Source organism: Salmo salar, chromosome ssa11, assembly GCF_905237065.1.
Source record: "Salmo salar chromosome ssa11, Ssal_v3.1, whole genome shotgun sequence".
NCBI classification, from domain to species: Eukaryota; Metazoa; Chordata; class Actinopteri; order Salmoniformes; family Salmonidae; genus Salmo; species Salmo salar.
In genome coordinates this window covers 64,901,443-64,922,917 of record NC_059452.1, presented here as the reverse complement: position 1 = coordinate 64,922,917, position 21,475 = coordinate 64,901,443, and the positions used below count along the sequence as shown (strand labels likewise).

At 43.2% G+C, this 21,475-nt stretch overlaps 2 protein-coding genes across 6 annotated transcripts in view; both read left to right on the top strand.

Moving 5' to 3' along the window:
- Nucleotides 1–5,750: 5,750 nt before the first annotated feature.
- Nucleotides 5,751–7,235, top strand: LOC106563008 (SEC14-like protein 3). Its single transcript, XM_014128181.2, has 2 exons — nucleotides 5,751–6,511; nucleotides 6,686–7,235. Exons 1-2 carry the CDS (start codon nucleotides 6,301–6,303, stop codon nucleotides 6,814–6,816), a joined length of 342 nt encoding a protein of 113 aa, XP_013983656.1. The 5' UTR covers nucleotides 5,751–6,300; the 3' UTR covers nucleotides 6,817–7,235.
- Nucleotides 7,236–13,064: 5,829 nt separating this feature from the next.
- LOC106562917 (metal transporter CNNM4) overlaps nucleotides 13,065–21,475 on the top strand; it is a 29,271-nt gene continuing 20,860 nt past the window's right edge. For 2 of the 5 annotated variants that reach the window (XM_014128015.2, XM_045689846.1), the window contains exons 1-2: nucleotides 13,069–14,626; nucleotides 19,265–19,408. In XM_014128015.2, coding sequence (XP_013983490.1) covers nucleotides 13,216–14,626; nucleotides 19,265–19,408 — 1,555 coding nt within the window. In that variant the 5' untranslated portion in view covers nucleotides 13,069–13,215. Of the gene's footprint in view, nucleotides 14,627–19,264; nucleotides 19,409–21,475 lie in introns of all 5 variants that reach the window. The other 3 variants (XM_014128014.2, XM_045689845.1, XM_045689847.1) reach the window with 3 other exon arrangements.

Sequence of the window (21,475 nt, the reverse complement as noted above, 5' to 3'; positions counted from 1 at the left end):
CATACCCTCGTAAAACTGACCATCTTACCAATCCTCGACTTTGGCGATGTCATTTACAAAATAGCCTCCAACACCCTACTCAACAAATTGGATGCAGTCTATCACAGTGCCATCCGTTTTGTCACCAAAGCCCCATATACTACCCACCACTGCGACCTGTACGCTCTTGTTGGCTGGCCCTCGCTTCATACTCGTCGCCAAACCCACTGGCTCCAGGTCATCTACAAGTCTCTGCTAGGTAAAGTCCCGCCTTATCTCTGCTCGCTGGTCACCATAGCTGCACCCACCCGTAGCACGGGTTCCCGCAAGTATATCTCACTTGTCACCCCCAAAGCCAATTCCTCCTTTGGCCGCCTCTCCTTCCAGTTCTCTGCTGCCAATGACTGGAACGAACTACAAAAATCTCTGAAACTGGAAACACTTATCTCCCTCACTAGCTTTAAGCACCAGCTGTCAGAGCAGCTCACAGATCACTGCACCTGTACATAGCCCATCTATAAATAGCCCAAACAACTACCGCTTCCCCTACTGTATTTATTTATTTTGCTCCTTTGCACCCCAGTATTTCTACTTTGCACACTCATTTACTGTCAAATCTACCATTCCAGTGTTTTAATTGCTATATTGTATTTACTTTGCCACCATGGCCTATTTATTGCCTTTACCTACCTGTTCTCACCTCATTTGCTCACATTGTATATAGACTTATTTTTCTACTGTATTATTGACTGATATGTTTGTTTTACTCCATGTGGAACTCTGTGTTGTTATATGTGTCGAACTGCTTTGCTTTATCTTGGCCAGGTCGCAGTTGTAAATGAGAACTTGTTCTCAACTTGCCTACCTGGTTAAATAAAGGTGAAATACATTTTTTTTTAAATTGCACCCTTGATCAAGGCACATACCCCCCTACAAAGTAGAATAACTACACTGTATAAAACACATGTGGTCAACCCCCCATCTGGAGAGATACTGGGTGTGTAGGCCCCGAAACACACAGTCTGCTTATCAACAATGCAAACAAATACTTTTATGTCTTTATACATTTATTCACTCATTCAATGAATCAGGGATAAAATGGATCAGGTAGGTTACTTCAAAGCAAGGTAGCTAACTGTCACAGTTGTCGTCTGGAATGGAGGACCAAAACGCAGCAGGAATGTGGATGCTCATCTTGATGTTTATTTTAACTCAAAGAGAACACCAAAATAACAAACAAAGAACGAACAAACGATCAACTAAACAGTCTTGTAACGCTCACACACGCCAAACAAGAAACAATCTCCCACAAACACTAAACCAAACACATACCAATATATAGGACTCTCAATCAGAGGCAACGAGAAAGCACCTGCCTCCAATTGAGAGTCCAACCCCCCATTAACCTAAACATAGAAATACAACAAACCCGAAAGAACATAGAAATACCAAAACATAGAACATAGACCAAAACCCCGGAAATAATAAATCAAACGCCCTACTACATAAAACACCACCCCGAACCACATAAAACAAATACCCTCTGCCACGTCCTGACCAAACTACAATAACAAATAACCTTTATACTGGTCAGGACGTGACACTAACTAAGACATGTTTATCTATAACCTTATGAGGCTAAAATAGTCATGTTTTAGGGGATATCTATGCACAGCATGGAAGTTATTTGTCAATTAGGCTATTCCTCTAACATTTATAACTTCGTCGTCGGAATTACATGGCTAGCCGACTGTTTAATAGAGGGAAATCCCAGCTTTCAAATAATGGTGTCAGATTTATTTCTCAACAGTCAACAAAACTAATGCTAAATAACTAAATAGTTAACTAGCGAGATAGCTTGTAGCATGGCAAGTTATGTTTTGAATTGGCTATATAGTTAGTCTATCATTATTTTATAGGCTTCCAGCTGCAGAAATGACCCTCTCTCCTCAGGCAACAGCCACTCGCACTGGAACACAAGCAGACGATGCACAGCACACACACAGAGACCCGCTGAAGGGTAGGCCTAATTCTGATCATGGCTGATATGTAGATTTTTAAGTGATTGATAATATATTTAAAAAGGAAAACACAATATTAAAATTCCATGACTTTTCCAGGATTGTCATGACTGTAACCCTCATTAGACAATTGGGACCAGCGCATCCTGCGTATACCGGCTGGCGCATTCTCAATCTGCGCATTCTCAAACTCTAACAGTCTACTGCATAACCGGATTCACAGACTAGCAGCAAATAAGCTTGAACATCGTGGAATCAGGATATCAATGCAGAGCTTTCCTTCATTACACTTTGATCAACATTTTTGCAGGGGTGTAGACAGAAATTCGTTAGTGGATATGCCTTCTGAGGAGTATTTTAAAAATAATTATGTATTTTTGTTGTTGTTTTTTGATCAGTCTGATTGGGTGGCCCTGTGTCCACCCAGGCCCACCCATGCCTATGCCCCCGCCTTTTGTGTTGAATCCGGGCTTGTGATATCCCACTTTGTTTTATAGAGGAGCTTGTATGCAGCCTGTATGCAGTTTTACCTGCCTCTCCGCTAATTAGCCTACTATATTATATAGCTAGATATCACAAGATTATTCATTTTTTCCCTGTCATCACACTATACCCATTTAGAAACAAGCATTATTGACAGTAAAATATTGGAGATCTTTATTTTAAAACTTTCAAAAAGAAAAATCACTCATTCATTTAAGTTATGGCAGCATTTCCCAGACTTGGTCCTGGGAAACTCAAGTGGTGCACGTTTAGTTTTTTCCCTTAGTACTACACAGCTGTTTCAAATAATCAAAGCTTGATGATGAGTTCTACGTGCATTTCTGTGCACACAATATCAAATTCGTTCTAATGGACGCTGCATGTTCCTTGAATAGCGCAAAAGATTTTTGGGGTACACTGCTTTTTGACTTCTAGCCTCCCAAGAATTCAAATATTTGAGGAGGAACAGGAAAGCATGCAGCTGGAGAGAGCCGTTCTCAGGCTGAAAAGCCTATCAGCCACAAGGTGGTCCTCCAGGAAACAGGCCACAGAAGCGGTTATACAGAGCCTGCCCGCGATCCTTGAAGCCCTGCACGGAATAAAGCACCATCACCATACTACACCAAAAACGGCCTCTGAAACAAATGGCCTGCTCTAAAAAAATGAGCACATTTGAGTTTAAAATGATGTTGTTTTTTTGGAACAGTTTAAAGAAGACGTACACCCTTTCTAACTACCTTGAAAATAATTTGAGAGATGCCGTGGATCTAATTGACATCTGGCTGAGATCTGACAGATGCGCACAGATTAGCCCTATGACAAGATGGAGAACAGTGCGAACTCGATGGCCCAACAAAACAATGCAACAACTGAGTTTGCAGAGGAGAGGGCGCCAAGAGGGAAAGGTTTCATGAGGAGGGAGCAGAGGACGAGCCAATTCAGGAAAGCAGAAGGCACTTAAAGTTGATGTATACCATTACATACTTCATGTTTTTATGGGGCAGTTTGAGAATCGATTTACCGACTTTAGAGATATGGCACGAGTATTCTCGGTGCTCAACCCAAAGCGCCCTGGTGCAGAAAATAATATGATTGAGCTCGCATATTTCTACTCAGAAGTCGCAGTCCTACCATTTCTCATTGCCAACGATAGGCACATCTACTTTGTGCATGACACAAGTAATCTTTCCAACAATTGTTTACAGACAGATTATTTCACTTATAATTCACGGTATCACAATTTCAGTGGGTCAGAAGTTTACATACACTAAGTTGACTGTGCCTTTCAACAGCTTGGAAAATTCCAGAAAATGATGTCTTGGCTTTAGAAGCTTCTGATAGGCTAATTGACATAATTTGAGTCAATTGGAGGTGTACCTGTGGATGTATTTCAAGGCCTACCTTCAAACTCAGTGCCTCTTTGCTTGGGAGCAATTTTCAAACAATAGTAAGCAAGTATAAACACCATGGGACCACGCAGCCGTTATACCGCTCAGGAAGGAGACGCTTTCTGTCTCCTAGAGATGAACGCACTTTGGTGCGAAAAGTGCAAATCAATCCCAGAACAAAAGCAAAGGACCTTGTGAAGATGCTGGAGGAAACAGGTACAAAAGTATCTATATCCACAGTAAAACGAGTCCTATATCTAGATAACCTGAAAGGCCGCTCAGCAAGGAAGAAGCCACCGCTCAAAACCGCCATAAAAAAGACAGACTACGGTTTGCAACTGCACATGGGGACAAAGATCGTACTTTTTGGAGAAATGTCCTCTGGTCTGATGAAACAAAAATAGAACTGTTTGGCCATTATGACCATCGTTATGTTCGGAGGAAAAAGGGGGAGGCTTGCAAGCTGAAGAACACCATCCCAACCGTGAAGCACGGGGGTGGCAGCATCGTGTTGTGGCTGGTGCTTTGCTGCAGGAGGGACTGGTGCCCTTCACAAAATAGATGGTATCATGAGGAGGAAAATTATGTGGATATATTAAAGCAACATCTCAAGACATCAGTCAGGAAGTTAAAGCTTGGTCGCAAATGGGTCTTCGAAATGGACAATGAGTCCAAGCATACTTCCAAAGTTGTGGCAAAATGCCTTAAGGACAACAAAGTCAAGGTATTGGAGTGGCCATCACAAAGCTCTGACCTCAATCCCATTGGAAAGTTGTGGGCCGAACTGAAAAACCGTGTGCGAGCAAGGAGGCCTACAAACCTGACTCGGTCACACCAGCTCTGTCAGGAGGAATGGGACAAAATTCACCCCTTATTGTGGGAAGCTTGTGGAAGGCTACTCAAAACGTTTGATCCAAGTTAAGCAATTCAAAGGCAATGCTACCAAATACTAATTGAGTGTATGTACACTAGCGGTGGGGGGGTGGGGTGGAACAGGTCAGCACCTCAGGAGTAAATGTCAGTTGGCTTTTCATAGCCGATCATTTAGAGTATCTATACCTCTCCTGCTGTCTCTAGAGAGTTGAAAACAGCAGGTCTGGGACAGGTAGCACGTCCGGTGAACAGGTCAGGGTTCCATAGCCGCAGGCAAAACATTTGAAACTGGAGCAGCAGCATGGCCAGGTGGACTGGGGACAGCAAGGAGTCATCAGGCCAGGTAGTCCTGAGGCATGGTCCTAGGGCTCAGGTCCTCTGAGAGAGAGAGAGAGAGAGAAACAGAGAGAAACAGAGAGAATTAGAGAGCATACTTAAATTCACACAGGACACCGGATAAGACAGGAGAAATAATCCAGATATAACAGACTGACCCTAGCCCCCGACACATAAACTACTGCAGCATAAATACTGGAGGCTGAGACAGGAGGGGTCAAGAGACACTGTGTCCCCGTCCGACGATACCCCCGGACAGGGCCAAACAGGCAGGATATAACCCCACCCACTTTGCCAAAGCACAGCCCCCAAACCACTAGAGGGATCTTCAACCACCAACTTACCATCCTGAGACAAGGCCGAGTATAGCCCACGAAGATCTCCGCCACGGCACAACCCAAGGGGGGGCGCCAACCCGGACAGGAAGATCACGTCAGTGACTCAACCCACTCAAGTGACGCACCCCTCATAGGGACGGCATGGAAGAGCACCAGTAAGCCAGTGACTCAGCCCCTGTAATAGGGTTAGAGGCAGAGAATCCCAGTGGAGAGAGGGGAACTGGCCAGGCTGAGACTATTATTCTGACATTTGACATTCTTAAAATAAAGTGGTGATCCTCACTGACCTAAGACAGGGAATTTCTACTAGGATTAAATGTCAGGAAATGTGAAAAACTGAGTTTAAATGTATTTGGCTAAGGTGTACGTAAACTTCCGACTTCAACTGTACTTCCCAACCTTAAAGCTGAAATACGCATAAGGTGAAACAACACCACTGTTCGCCCAGTGCCTTTGTTACTGCATTTGTTTTGTTGATGAAACGGAGGAGTGGAGCATCCAGCAGCATGTTAAAAAAAATCTGCGGTACATATTCTGGTGTCCTATCGTACGTGCAATGATGTCCAAGGGAAAACAACGGTGTAGGTTGTTCGAAGTAACTTCTTTGTTTTTGTAATATCTCAAACGGACGTGGCAGTTTCACCAAGTACGGATCCCGACCAAAAAATGACATATTGTAACTTTAAGTCTGACCGAACACTCTAGTGCTACCCCTGGCCCCTAACCCTGGATTGGGTGCTTTCCATATTGACTTCGCCTACCAAGTGATGATTCCAGATCAGTGCAGATGAAGGAGAGGAGAAGAAGCCACTTTACAAACTCCCCCCTTCGTTCTTCTCCATCTTCCTTCCTCCCTCCCTTTATCTCCCCAACTTTTTCCCAATGTCTCCCCTCTCCCTCCCTTTCCTCCTCCCTCTCCTCTCTAGGTTTGCCAGTGATGGGGCAGTCATTTGCTTTGGGGTGTTCACGCGGACCCAGGAGGGGGGCGGGCATCAGAAGGTGGGGGATATGCTGCAGGTGCTGCCTAGTGAACGCTACAATGCACACATGGTCCCAGAGGACCGCTCCCTCACCTGCCCCGAGCCTGGAACCTGTGAGTACACGCACACACATATACACACACACACACTCACACACGATTCACAGATACACACGTACATACAAACACACACACACCAGCACATACAAATAGCACATACTCTCATACATACAAAGATACAGCTGAACAGATACACAGGACTAATTCTGTATTGTGTCCTGTGTGTAGACAGGCTGCATTTTGACAACACCTACAGCTTACTGCAGTTTAAAACCATCAGCTATACTGTGGATGTTCTACTGCCAGACGGACATGTCCAGGGTCCTAGGAGTAACAGAGGGGATGGACGGCTGGAGTAACACAGACACACACACACACACACACACACACACACACACACACACACACACACACACACACACATGAGATCTGGATTGTGAAGATAGCAATGTACAGTATACAGTGCTGTTTAAACACCACTGTTCTCAGTTATGGGCATTGATATGACAAGTAACCAACCCACAGTTATAACTTTTCCTATTTTCTGTTGACACAAATAATCATTCGTATAAGCATTTCATACAAGAGTCAGAATTTATTTGAGTTAGGACTATATGGCTTTGTTTTATTGGAGCCTATTGTGTGAATGTAATATCATTTATTTACAGACACTACTTTCTAGTGTCTGTTGTGACTTCTGTGTATTTTAGGCTTCATTAGACCAATGTAAAAATACAAATTGTGCTAATAGGGATATAATAAAGGAATGATTATTAAGTGGGAGATAAATATCCTCGCTATCGTTTTGTGTTTTCACTGATGATATCTCTCATTAACTGTTTAATTAACATTTTCATTAATGGCAGCTGATGGACAGGCTAGATATCTTTATAGGTAGTTTTTTACCCAATGTTAAGATGCACTTATTGTCAATGGATAAAAACAAATTGAAGAGTTTTAATATAGCAGTAATTCTAGAAAGGCTATAATGTCATAGTTGTAAAGTCCTGAAAATCAGGAATTTCAGATGGTCCGAAAACTGAATTTTGTACATATACTAATTTTGTATTATCTCGACTTTTAAATGTTCTTGTATCATGTTCTTTTTTTTTTTTAAATCATAATTTGAAAAGGCATTCGTGTCTTTACAATGAAGCTCATCCTCGACTCCACCCAACAATTCCAGGAACGCTGCACAATCAGGGATATTCCGTTTTTGTTCACTAGATGGCGATGTGAGATAAAAACCACAGTCATGGATTGGATTTCTACTGTATGAGATGAAGCGCTATTATTACGTAACTCTAGGTCACCGCAAAGTCAGAGGATTAAAACAAAAATCACAGATCAAAAGATAATTAAATCACATCTAGGCCTCCCTCAATGACATATTTAAAACTTATGCACACAAATTGAATGATCTAAAGTATTTAATAAGAGATTTGATTATTTCAATCACTACACTAGTCTGTCTATCAGCCTACATTTTGACATGATCTAGTCTATTCTAGGCTATATTAAAGACTGTTTAAAATACATATGGAGCGGGGACTGAAACACGTTTTGTTGTTGTCCACCCTCTGTTGGATCCCTCAGCTCAAATGCCATGTACAAAACACCTGGGAATTCCGAACTCAGAAATATCCAAATTCAGTGCATTCAAGACAATTTGAAACTCAGGGAAAAAATATCTCAGACTGGAAAAAATGGTTTTGAACAGTCATCCAACACGGAAGTCCAAGTCGCGAACTCCGGCATCTTTCTTGAACTCGACCTTTACAACTGAAGATCACTGACGTCATGATTGACCTAGTGTTTTTCCGAGTTCCCAGTTTTCTTGAAAGCACCAAAAGTAACATCCAGTGACCTCGAGGCTTTGAGATATAATGCCACGTTCAAATAACTGCAAACTCAGAAAAACACGAGGTCAAATCATGACCTCAGAGATCTTTAGGTCGGAAAGTCGGAGCTCTGGAAAGAGGCCCGAGTTCCCGAGTTGGAATTTCGAGTTGGATGACCGTTCAAAACTATTTTTCCCCAGTTCCCAGTTGTTTTGAACGCAATGTAATCGGAGCATTTCAAGTTCCGAGTTCCCAGTTGTTTTGAATACGGCATAAACCCTTATTGCGCGGTCGGACACTTGCCACTCACCAAAAGGAGCAGTCTCCCATAAGAATGAGTGGAATTCTACAGTATTTCAATAAAAAAAAACTTCAAGGACTAAATTGCATATATTTAAGAATTTGTTTGTTGTAGTGGGGACAGTAAGAGCAAAAAATAATAATTAAACTTTAAAGACATTTTTATATATATATATATATATATATATATATATATATATATATATATATATATATATATAAATCAAATCAAACTTTATTTGCCACATGCGCCGAATACAACAAGTGTAAACTTTACCGTGAAATGCTTACTTACAAGCCCTTAACCAACAGTGCAGTTCAAGAAGAAGAAAATATTTACAAAGCAGGCTAAAATAAAAAGTAATAAAAAGTAACACAATAAGAATAACAATAACGAGGCTATATACAGGGGGCACCAGTACCGAGTCATATTATATATTATATATATATGTGTGTGTGTGTATATAAATATATTATGTTTAGCTCACATATCATTTAAAAGTATGCATTAAAGTGTCTGTAATAGAATAAACGTGGCAAAAACAAATGTAGACATTAATAAATGCCTCTCTATAGTTTCCTAAATGGTTTTTACAATGGTGGGGAGTACCAAGATGGAGGTGCCGGTGGCTTCAAAACAGCGCCCCCTGTCAGTCATTTAGTGTATATATAAATCATTGGTTACATCACTGACAGCGACCACAGCTGTCTCAGTGACACGAATGACCATCGACTATCCATCTGCACCCCCACTTGGCACAGACATCACAGCATTATCCAGATCTGCCTTCGGTTTGGCTGAGTTCAATCTGAAAACAACTTTTAGCTACTGTATTGTTGAAACATATTGAACTGAGACCAAAACTGTGTTTCCCACATTGACATTGATGACCTTTTACAAATTCAACCAAATAGTCACGTTGAGGCATTTAAGTTAACTAATTAAGTAAGCCTAACTGAAATAACAATTAACAAACAATAAGTTGATTCAGCCCTTTTTTATCAAGAGCCTCTGGTTTCTCAAGGGGTTTCCTTCCCTCTGCATCCCACCAAAGGAGGCTGGTGGGAGGACGTCTAGGAGTACAGGCTCATTGTAATGGCTGGAATAGAATGAACGGAACAATGTCAAACACATCCATCATATGGATGGTTGAAATGACTTTGGGTGGCCCATCCTTCTGACCAACAGTTTCACCCACCTGCTTCCAGAGATTCCTGCTCCTTTATCCTTTACCCTGTCTCCTGAGGGTCCAGCTCAGGGGCACTACCACAGGCCCATGGGCTTCCTCTCACATCACACCTCACAGCCCCTGGCTCGGGCTTCTATTGATGATGGGGGTCCTTCATCACCCATCTCCCGTCAGTTCTCAAGGAGGCACAGCAAATCCGGACGTCCACGGTCACTCACCTTCCACCAGCACATCATTGTTGGTAGCTCCATGGTGAGTCACATCTCGGTTGCTGGAGCAAAAACCCTGTGCTAGGTGAAGGATATCACAGCATATTTTCCATCCGTCCTACATCAACAGTCAAGGGCTGCTGCTGTCGTAGTGCATGTGGGATCAAATGATATCAAAAGGGTAAATCAGTGCTAATGAAACAGGATTTTATTGAGCTGATCAACACCCTGAAAGGCTCTGAAAAGCAGCTAATTATCTCTGGCTCCAAGGTTCAGCAGGCTCTTAGCACTTCACATCCGGCTTAAAGACTACTGCCACTCTGTTGGCATAACTTTTATTGACAATTTCGAACACTTTTTGGAAAGAAAAAACGCTCTACAGAGATGATGGACTCCACCGAAACCATCTAGGAGCCTGGAGCCTCTCTTCACATTTCAAGGCCGCTTTAAGATATTGACTCAGAGACAGAACTAGCCCCGCTCAGGTGTTACCCATGAAACCAAGATTCTTCAGTGTGAAAATGTTGCCAAAGTCCCGCTCAGGTAATCACATCCATAAATCAGCATTGTCATCATAATGCAGGCCCGCAACAGGTAAACCTCATTGACTCTTGTTTTAACCCACGTCCTCGCTTGAGGCATAGGCCCGGTGGTTCAGTTCTAGACAATCCTATACCAATTCAAACCAATCCTATGGTATTTTCTAATAAGGGCTTACCTACTGATCATTGCATGCTTGTATTAGAGACTCCACCTGACCTGAGAACTGCTGCTGCGGTTTTAGATTTGTTCATGTAAATTCCCGAAGTTTGATTTCAATGATGGATTTGATTCAAATTCGGACTCCTCAGTCCAACGTGGACATTCTGGTCATTTCTGAAACTTGGATGAATAATTCTGTGCTGGCCTGTGATGCGTCTCTGTCTGGTTATAATGTTTACAGATCAGACAGAATTGGCAGAGGTGCTATATTTACAATTTAAATGTTTGCTACCTCTGTCCCTATGCAGTTTGATTGTGTCATTCTTAATGTGGGCCTTGGTCATTATAACCGGCTGACACTAGTAGGAGGAGTGTAATCGTACTCCCTCGGCTCCCTCGTTTGCTCTTAACAATTTATCTGAATTTCTATGGTAAATCTGAACTATTCATTATGGGTAATTGGAATATTGATTGGAGGATGTCAGTGTCAAATACACTGAAAGATATTTGCTCTGAGCTAAACCTGTCTCAGCTGATAACTGGATACTACATGGACATCTACTTTGATTGATCTTAGATAAATAGGTTACTAGTTGGGTTTTCCCGCTGGATTTTAGTGACCATTGCCCAATTGTCTGTGTCAGAGATGTGAAAATGCATTAACCTAAGCCTCGTGTCATCGCTAAGAGGAACTTTGAAAACTTTAGTGAACAAGCTTTTTTACATTATCTTTATTTTATTGACCTTGATTGTATCTCAGCGATCCCTGAACCTGATTTAGCTTTAAGCTTTATTGCAAATGTCTTCAATACTATTGGAGATAATCATGCCCCCTCCAAATGCCCCCTTTCATGGTTAGAGCATTGGGCCAGTAACCGAAAGGTTGCTAGATCGAATCCCCGAGCTGACAAGGTAAAAATATGTCGTTCTGCACCCTGAACAAGGAAGGCAGTTAACCCACTGTTCCTAGGCCGTCATTGTAAATAAGAATTTGTTCTTAACTGACTTGAATCCAGTGAGTCTCTGCATACAAATACATTGGTTTTTGGATTGACAATGATTTATCGTTTAAAAAACATACAAATTAGTTAAGAAACTAAGATTTCAAGTGGGCTTTTTTCAGAGGAACAGGTCTTGTCTCTCGTCTCTAGTCAGCAAGAAGCAGATTTTGCAGTCAACCTTTCTACTTGTTCTTTATTATGGTGATACTATTACGCATCATTACACTATTTTTGTTTACAAAGCCATGCTCCACAAGCTTATGACTTACCTAACTTCGCTATAAAGATTTAAAATGGCAAGTTATCAAATCCGTTCACAGGTAGTTAACTCTGAAGACTCCTTTGGTGTAAACCGGCCTTTAGTTTTTCTGCTCCATATATTTGGAATAATTTCCAAAAAACAGTACACTGTACAGCCTTAGTGTCTCTGGTGGAGTTTAGAGAGTGGACAGAGGAATTTTATAATGAAGAATGTGTTTGCTTTAGTTGATCGTGTTTTGTGTATATTTATGTTTTGTCTGTGCAATTTGTGTCGTGCTCTATTTGACTTGTTTTATATTGTATTACATTTTTTTGTTCTATGAAATTCTAAAAGCAGGGCTTCCTTTAAACAGAGACACTGGTGACTCCTTGCTAAAATAAAATAAAAATAAAAAAGGGAAACCACGTTTGACTCCGTTCCATTAACTCCATTCAAGGCATTACAATGAGCCGTCCTCCTATAGCTCCTCTCATAAGCCTCCTCTGCATCATACATTAGGAGCGGGTACAGAGCCAGAGAGATGCTGGTGAGACATACAGATGCAGTGTGCGGCACTTTATATAACAGCTTTGTCTCTGACTGAATACAAACCGCTGGGCACCACAGTATTCACTTTGCTGCATTGCCTTGGGCCTTTATAGCAAAATGTGAGGATGCCAGTTAATTGTGGATAATATACCTCGGGCTGAAATAAAGATGCAAGAGATTAATAATTTATTATGTTCATTGATAGGCTTTATAATGCACAATTGTATGTGGCTATAAAGTCTACAGGCTATAAACACAATCATAATGGTGAGCCTAATAAATGACAGATAAACTACAGAATGCAATTAGCTAACACTCAAATTGCTCAACCTAAAGTGTGTGTAAGACACAGTAGGTTAGTTACATATTAACAGAATGATTCATTACATTTCTATGGTTAGTTCTACACGGCATTATGCTTGCCTTCGTCTCCCATGCACGCGCACGACCATGCGACATGAGGAAAAACTGCTGCGCGGTCCCTCGTGAACGTGCAGCTCTGAATATTGTCCGACAGTAGCCCAATATCAAACCCAAAAGTAGCCTATAAAACAAATCGTGCATAGTAAAGTGTTCAGGATGGCGTGTGTTTGTGTGTGGGGCTGTTACTTGCCGTGTCCGATAGGCGGTGCTTTAGGGTTATTATGGTAGTAGAGGGGCGGGGCCGGAGGGACATGAGTACGTGACGTCAGCTCCCAGTTCGCCAGCAACAGAGTGAAACAAACATGGCGACAGAATGGAGCGGGCAGCAAGGCTACGTTCTAACTCTTATCGTTTTCCTTTGGAGTGCAGTCGGGGGACGCACCGAAACAGCCACGTCGAGTGTCAGCAACAGCGGGACCCAGGTGCTCGGTATGCGGCTGGAGAGGAGCGACAAACCGGCTACAACCACTGACGACGGGGTCATACAGGTAACGGAGGAGAGCACAGTGCAGCTCCGGTTCTACGGTGTGCAGCTCAACTCGGGCACCTGGGCGCAGATCCGCTTCACGGAACGAGGGGATGGGAGCGATGAGGGGGGGGACAATAACATTGATGACACACCTAACAGGACTTGTGTTGATTTCACCAAAGACTTCAGCATCGCGACCTACATGAACATCAGTAGCCGGGGGACCACAGGGGTACTCAGCATAAACATTAAACCCCTTCGTAAGAGTGAGCCGCACAAGGAGTATGGGTTGTGCATCAAGAGTTTGGCCAATGGCAGGTGGGCTCTGCTCGGTGATAGCGACGGGAGACTCCGGGTGGTAGAGGGGGAGAAAACTCTCCTCCCCCTGTGGTTCCAGATCATCCTTATCTGTTGTCTGTTGGTGCTGTCTGGTATGTTCAGCGGGCTGAACCTGGGGCTCATGGCTCTGGACCCCATGGAGCTCCGTATAGTCCAGAGCTGTGGTTCAGAGAAGGAAAAGAAATATGCCCGCAAAATTGAGCCCATTCGCAGTAAGGGGAACTACCTTCTCTGCTCGCTGCTGCTTGGCAATGTCCTGGTCAACACCACACTCACCATCCTCCTGGACGACTTAATAGGCTCTGGGCTGGGCGCTGTGGTCGCCTCCACAGTGGGTATCGTGATTTTCGGCGAGATTGTCCCTCAGGCGCTGTGCTCTCGCCACGGTCTTGCGGTGGGCGCCAACACCATCCAGGTGACCAAGTTCTTCATGTTGCTCACCTTCCCCCTCTCCTTCCCTGTCAGCAAGCTCCTAGACGTGCTCCTAGGCCAGGAGATCGGCACTGTGTATAACCGCGAGAAGCTGGTGGAGATGCTCAGGGTGACAGAACCGTACAACGACCTGGTCAAAGAGGAGCTCAACATGATCCAAGGAGCTCTGGAACTCCGGAGTAAGACGGTTGAGAGCGTGATGACTCCGTTGGCACACTGTTTCATGATCCAGAATGACGCGGTCCTCGACTTCAACACCATGTCAGAGATCATGGAGAGCGGCTACACGCGCATCCCCGTGTTCGACGACGAGCGCTCCAACATCGTGGACATCCTGTACGTGAAGGACCTGGCGTTCGTGGACCCAGACGATTGCACCACGCTGAAGACCATCACAAAGTTCTACAACCACCCGGTCCACTTTGTGTTCCACGACACTCGACTGGACTCCATGCTGGAGGAGTTCAAGAAAGGTGTGTGTATCTGGAGGATAGTTGTTTGTGCATGTGTCATACATCATCATGCTTACATACATGGTTGATGTATTTCAAATGCATTAATCTCTCCACATAATCAATAGGCTACATGGTACACGCACACACACTTTGACACACACACACAGCGATGTGCCTGCCATATGGTGTGGACACACCCCTTGGCTGTATTGACGTGGGTATCGACGAGTGGAATATCTCGACGCAGTTGTCCCGGCAGGGAACAAATGTGATACACACCAGAATCTAGGGGTCAGCAACTCTGACCCTGGAGCGCTACATAGACACGGTGTGAAGATTTGAGTTGAATCAGGTGTGTTTGTGCTGGGCTGGAATTAAAGCCTGTATAGGTGGCCTAGTTCTCCAGTTACCCCTCCCATAATTAGTTCTGAGTAAATCCAAAACTTTCCATACATGTTTACCCATGCAAGAAGTAGTCAGAAAGTGACTTTTGGGACCTGAATGCCAAAACAATCAAGAGATAAAAGTGCTCAAAGTTAACCAATTTTTTGCATACCATACCATAAGACATCCATGTGTTCATCACTGGAAAATATAAACGGTTGAGTTTGATATAATTTAAAAGCTTACGAACACGGTTGTCAAACTAATTTCTTCATATTCCCATATGTTGTAGGTTAGACCCTACTTTACATCCATCTGAAGTTTTTGTGTTGTGCCCGCCATCAGTTGAGACACAACCTGCTATTGAATACAGGGTGGAAGTAATTTTCATCATAGAAATCATAGATTGTGCCTATCCCTTTAGACCACTGCAATTTAGCTTGTTAACCATTGAAATTGAATTACTGCCCCAAAGATGGCTTCCGGTCCATGCGCCGTTAAATGTCAACTTAAATGCTCATGACTATTCTATTACCTATATTTCTATGATTTCAATAGGTTTCCTATGGAGTAGTGACAGTATAATTTAAAACAACAGATATTCCCATTGAAGTCAACGTTCTCTGATGTGTGGGTCTCCAACGATCATTGTGGTACCATTTTGAAAGTCGAAATTTCAATTCGGTTCCCGTTTTAGTACATTTGTCAGCCAAAACATGACACCCACCCTGTATTCAAGAGCATGTTGCGTCTCAACAGATGGCGGACACAACACGACTCAGATGATGTAGCAAAATAGGGTCTAAGCTACAACATATGCAAATATTAAAATAAGTTTGAGTTCATGCGTTTTCAGGTAATTGACATCAAAGGTATAAAAAAATACTTAAAAAAAAAGTTAAGAAACCAATCTCTCAACCGTTTATCTTTTCCAGTGATGAAGACATGGATGTCTCATGGTATGGAAAATTGGTTAACTTTGAGCACCTATATGTTTTGGCCTTGGTTCAAAAAGTCACTTCCTAAGCACTTTTACAATGGGCAAATATGTATGGAAGGTTTCATTCAAACCAAAAGGGGTGATGTCAACAACAAAAAAAGTCCATTCTGTCGTTTAGCTCTTAAGAGTAGAAGGGCCATGCAGGAGAGAGCATTCATTGGGCTAGTGCTGCTATCATCACTCAGCCTTAGGTCTATACAAGGGTCTAGGCTGTTGTTGAAACACAAAACATTAAGAACATCTTCCTAATATTGAGTTGCACCCCCCCACACTTTTGCCCTCAGAACAGCCTCAATTCTTCGGGGCATGGACGTACAAGGTGTCAAAAGTGTTCAACAGGGATGCTGGCCCATGTTGACTCCAATGCTTCCCACAGTTGCGCCAAGTTGGCTGGATGTCCTTTGGGTGGTGGACCATTCTTGATACACACGGAAACTGTTGAGCGTGAAAAACCCAGTAGCGTTGCAGTTCTTGACACAAACTGGTGCGCCTGGCACCTACTACCATACCTCGTTCAAAGGCACTTAAATATTTGTCTTGTCCATACACCATCTGAATGGCACACACAAATCATGTCTCAATTGTCGCAAGGCTTTAAAATCCTTCTTTAACTTGTCTCCTCCCCTTCATCTACACTGATTGAAGTGTATTTACTAAGTGACATCAAAAAGGAATCATAGTTTTCACCTGGTCAGTCTATGTCGTGGAAAGAGCAGGTGTTCTTAATGTTTTGTATAGTCAGTGTATATTAACTCTACACTCTTGGGAATTGGCCTATATGGACAGGGCTAAATTGAAATGTTTCTTACAGATATTTACTGTACTTTTCCTCATTTGTTAATAACAAAACCTTATTTGTTATGGATACATGTCTGGATACATTCAGTATCATGATAAGAATATTCCTGGAAAACGTGGGGTAGGTGCATCATAAGACAAAACAATGACAAGGGTTGGAGTGAGAGGACTAACTGCTCTCTCCCAAGTGGCCACACACCTCTCCAAAGTGTGCACCGTAGTAATTGCAATGCACTTTTATGACTAAAAGAAGTGTCTTGAACTATAAGGTGCTTTTTAGAACTCTCCTAGCTCTGTCGTTAAGGAACTAGAGCAAGCAGACTTGTAGTTGTTTTGTTTGGAACACAGCTCCGCATCCCCTTGCCATCTCATAATTTCTGTTGTTTTCGCAATACAAAAACGGCCTATTATAAATTGCAATCTGGGTCAGGTGGGCAATATTTGAAAGCTTGTGCAAATGTTCTTCTTAATAGACAAACAGGCTTATTCTGTTCAGGACAGCCCTGGGTATGATGCCATGTCATCTTGTAACTGTATATCAAACGTTGCCCAATTAGCGGGAGGGATGGGGGCAGCTTCTTGTCACGTGCAGTGCTCAAGTTCAGAATGGTTGTCAGTCAAAACCCACAGCCTGAGCTGTAACACAATTTACAGCATGTTACTGTACAGCCTGTCCATTCCAATTTAGGCCCTTATTTGTGCCCAAATCTGCCATTTTTAACCTATATACAGGTACAAGTGTAAAGGGCTACTGATGTAACGTGCTACCAACATCAAGGCATTTGACATTGCACGTTCATAGAACACTAAATGTTGTGTGGCAAACTAGTCCTATGCCTAGCCGGTTAGCTGACCTAAACAACAGTTTCTGTCATCATGAGTGGGTAAAGAAAGACAGTTGTCACCAGCGGTCATAAATGTTTGTGGCAGAGTTATATATAGCCTAGGCCTTATGGCAAAGAGATTCTTAGTAAAGCATCACTGCTGTTGTTATCCAGCAACACCAGAATGCAGCACAGAGAGCAGAACATACTCACTGTACCTTCAAAAGTCTCTTCACTGTGCTTAAAGCAGGGTTGTAGCCTACTTGCCTGCAATCCAAACTGTTATGTACTGCAAACTGAGCTTATCAATTTGTATTTCAGGCAAGGGATGGACAGCTCTGGTCCTGGAGAGCCACATTGTCTGCTGGTTGCAGTGTCCGCTGGTTTACATCCTCAAAGTTTAATCAGAGATTGATTCAGACTTGGGAAACCGGGTGTGTGTACTCTCTGGGCGATCAGAGAATTGAATGGATCAGTTGGGAACATGCGAGAAACAGAAACCAGCTGTACAGTCAGGCAATGTAGCGCTCCGCTATAAAGCAAGCTGCTGGTAACAAAGTGCCAAGACAGCAAAGTACCTCACCCTGGTGCTGTAAGGTTGGGGGTAAAGTATGGGGTGAGGGTTAAAAGTAGAGTTAGGGGTTGAAGTAGCCTAGTTTTTGTTGTTAGACAGCATGGTGAGATAGTGGAGGGACATCACACAAACCGAGATCGAAGATGGCCCGACACTGACCGAACCAAACAACCGTCACGGCTATATAATCGCTGTGACCTCATTTTTCTGAGCCAGTGGTGTCTCTACTCTTCTCTTTATTGGCTGGAAGGTGACAGCAGTTCTTTGAGATGTCAGTGGAATGGGCATTTGTTTTCTTAACTCTGTGATGTTTGTTTGTTAGGTTGACTTGACAGCCAATCACTTCCCGCTTCGTGTTCACCTCCCCTTTAACTGGAGACTGACAATACAATAGGCTGAATATTATACATTATGTGACAGAAATGGTGAAATACACAGCACAGTGTGTTCCCAACTCTCTAACACTTTGAGAGGAGAAGGGGAATAGTAAGCCAAGAGAGTGAGTCGATTACCCCTTCTGTCTTTCTATCCCCATCCCCCTTTCTTGTTACGGACTTAGAGCTTAAATAGAGGAAAACTGGGGGAACTGCCGGAGGGAGATGAGATGACTTACTATACAGTGCACTTAAGTACGTCCAGGGACCAGGCACAGTCTCTCCTTTCAACCTTCAGAAATTCCCCCGACAGTACTGACTGACTGACCGCAGTACTGACTGACTGACCGCAGTACTGACTGACTGACCGCAGTACTGACTGACTGACCGCGGTACTGACTGACTGACCGCAGTACTGACTGACTGACCGCGGTACTGACTGACTGACCGCGGTACTGACTGACTGACCGCGGTACTGACTGACTGACCGCGGTACTGACTGACTGACCGCGGTACTGACTGACTGACCGCAGTACTGACTGACTGACTGCTTGATTGATTGATCACAGAACTGCCTGACAGACCACAGGACTGACTCCAGTCCAGTACTGACTGATCTTGGTCTTGTCACTGTCTCATTGGTATACACTAGGTCTTGTGGGTTTTAGTCTTGACTCGAACTCTGGTGTGTTCCTCTTCTAGGTAAATCCCACCTGGCCATCGTTCAGAAGGTGAACAACGAGGGGGAGGGGGATCCCTTCTACGAGGTGCTGGGATTGGTCACCTTGGAGGACGTAATCGAGGAGATCATCAAATCAGAGATCCTGGATGAGTCCGACCTTTATAGTGAGTCAAACTGCACGTCGACAATGGATCAATCCAGAGTCCATTTACTTAAACTGTAGTGAACTGTGTGGAGTGTAATGAGTTAAATTGGGCACGGCCATTAGTAAACCCTACTCTTGGAGAACTACCCTCCTGCAGGATTTGGTTCCAATCCTATTCTAACACATCTGATTCTACTAATCAGCTTCTCCTCAGGACCTTGATTAGCTGAATGAAGTGTGTAACTGCAGGGTTGTACTTGGTGGCATTTGGGCATGGTATGTTTTTATTTAAATGTATTTTGAATACATGTTCCCATTCAAAATGAACTAAATAGTTAAATAAAGGATAAAATAAATAATATGTGTAGGGCTAGAGCAAAAGTCTACCTATTAGCTTCCCAGGGGAGCGTTGGTCTCTCCTACTAAAGATTTGTTTTTCATTGAAAATGTTTGACGATAGTGAATTCACTAGTGTCATGTGCACGTGCTGTAACGTTTTTGACTTGGGGTTATTGTTTATAGGTGCCAGGTAGGTCGGCCTGCCAGATAAATTGTATGATTTTTCCTTTTTGTTTGTGAGGGAATGAGTCCCGTCTGGTCCGTCAAATCTATACCAATGCAAAGGACTGGAAAGTCAACTTTTCATTAACCATTAAAAACATTAGAAATAATTTAAAAACAATTAGCTCTGATGCTGCTGATGGTCATTAGTAGCTTACTAAACTTGTTAACTGTCTGGTACTCAGCACTCTATTGTCGCTCTAATCATTCTGACATCAATTTAAATGTAATCAAAAATCTAATCAAACACTTCATGAGAGCCCATGAGCTCATGTTGCACAACATTTCTATAGGCTATGCAATTGCATGAGAAAACAGTGATGGCCTCTATTAAAAAGAGGATCCCATCAGCTTTCTATAGGCTAGGCCTACTATATTTATTTCTAAACTTTCCTAATATTAAGCACATTGCTTCTCTTTACAACAGGAGTATAGCCTACCTGGCTGGCATGAAAATGAACCACAGGAAAGTGCATAGATGTATTTTTTCCCCTGCCCCTGTTTCGAGTCTGGTGCATGATAATGGTCCATTCTAAATCAAAACAAATTTCATACATATACTAAATATTATATGTAAAGACAAGATTAAATCAAGAACTGTCTGATGGGTTACAGTATTAGCCTATCACTTGTGAATTATAAAATCAGCAAGAAAATAAACGTCCTCTCACTGTCAACTGCGTTTATTTTCAGAAAACTTAACATGTGTAAATATTTGTATGAACATAACAAGATTCAACAACTGAGGCATAAACTGAACAAGTTCCACAGACATGTGACTAACAGAAATGGAATAATGTGTCCCTGAACAAAGGGGGGGTCAAAATAAAAAATAACTGGTGTGGCCACCAGCTGCATTAAGTACTGCAGTGCATCTCCTCCTCATGGACTGCACCAGATTTGCCAGTTCTTGCTGTGAGATGTTACCCCACTCTTCCACCAAGGCACCTGCAAGTTTCCGGACATTTCTGGGGGGTCCCAGATCCAACAGGTCTCAGACGTGCTCAATGGGATTGAGATCCCGGCTCTTCGCTGGCCATGGCAGAACACTGACATTCCTGTCTTGCAGGAAATCACGCACAGAACGAGCAGTATGGCTGGTGGCATTGCCATGCTGGAGGGGTCATGTCAGGATGAGCCTGCAGGAAGGGTACCACATGAGGGAGGAGGATGTCTTCCCTGTGACACACAGCGTTGAGATTGCCTGCAATGACAACAAGCTCAGTCCGATGATGCTGTGACACACCGCCCCAGACCATGACGGACCCTCCACTTCCAAATCGATCCTGTTCCAGAGTACAGGCCTCGGTGTAACGCTCATTTCTTCGACAATAAACGCGAATCCGACCATCACACCTGGTGAGACAAGAACATGACTCGTCAGTGAAGAGCACTTTTTGCCAGTCCTGTCTTGTCCAGCGACAGTGGGTTTGTGCCCATCAGCGACGTTGTTGCCGGTGATGTCTAGTGAGGACCTGCCTTACAACAGGCCTACAAGCTCTGTCCAGCCTCTCTCAGCCTATTG

What these genes read in the sequence shown, in the direction of transcription:
- LOC106563008 (XM_014128181.2), top strand. Translation starts at nt 6,301, where the DNA reads ATGTCTCCCCTCTCCCTCCCTTTCCTCCTCCCTCTCCTCTCTAGGTTT. An exon ending in CTGCCCCGAGCCTGGAACCT is followed by an intron (nt 6,512 to 6,685) that starts GTGAGTACACGC and finishes TCCTGTGTGTAG; the next exon opens with ACAGGCTGCATTTTGACAAC.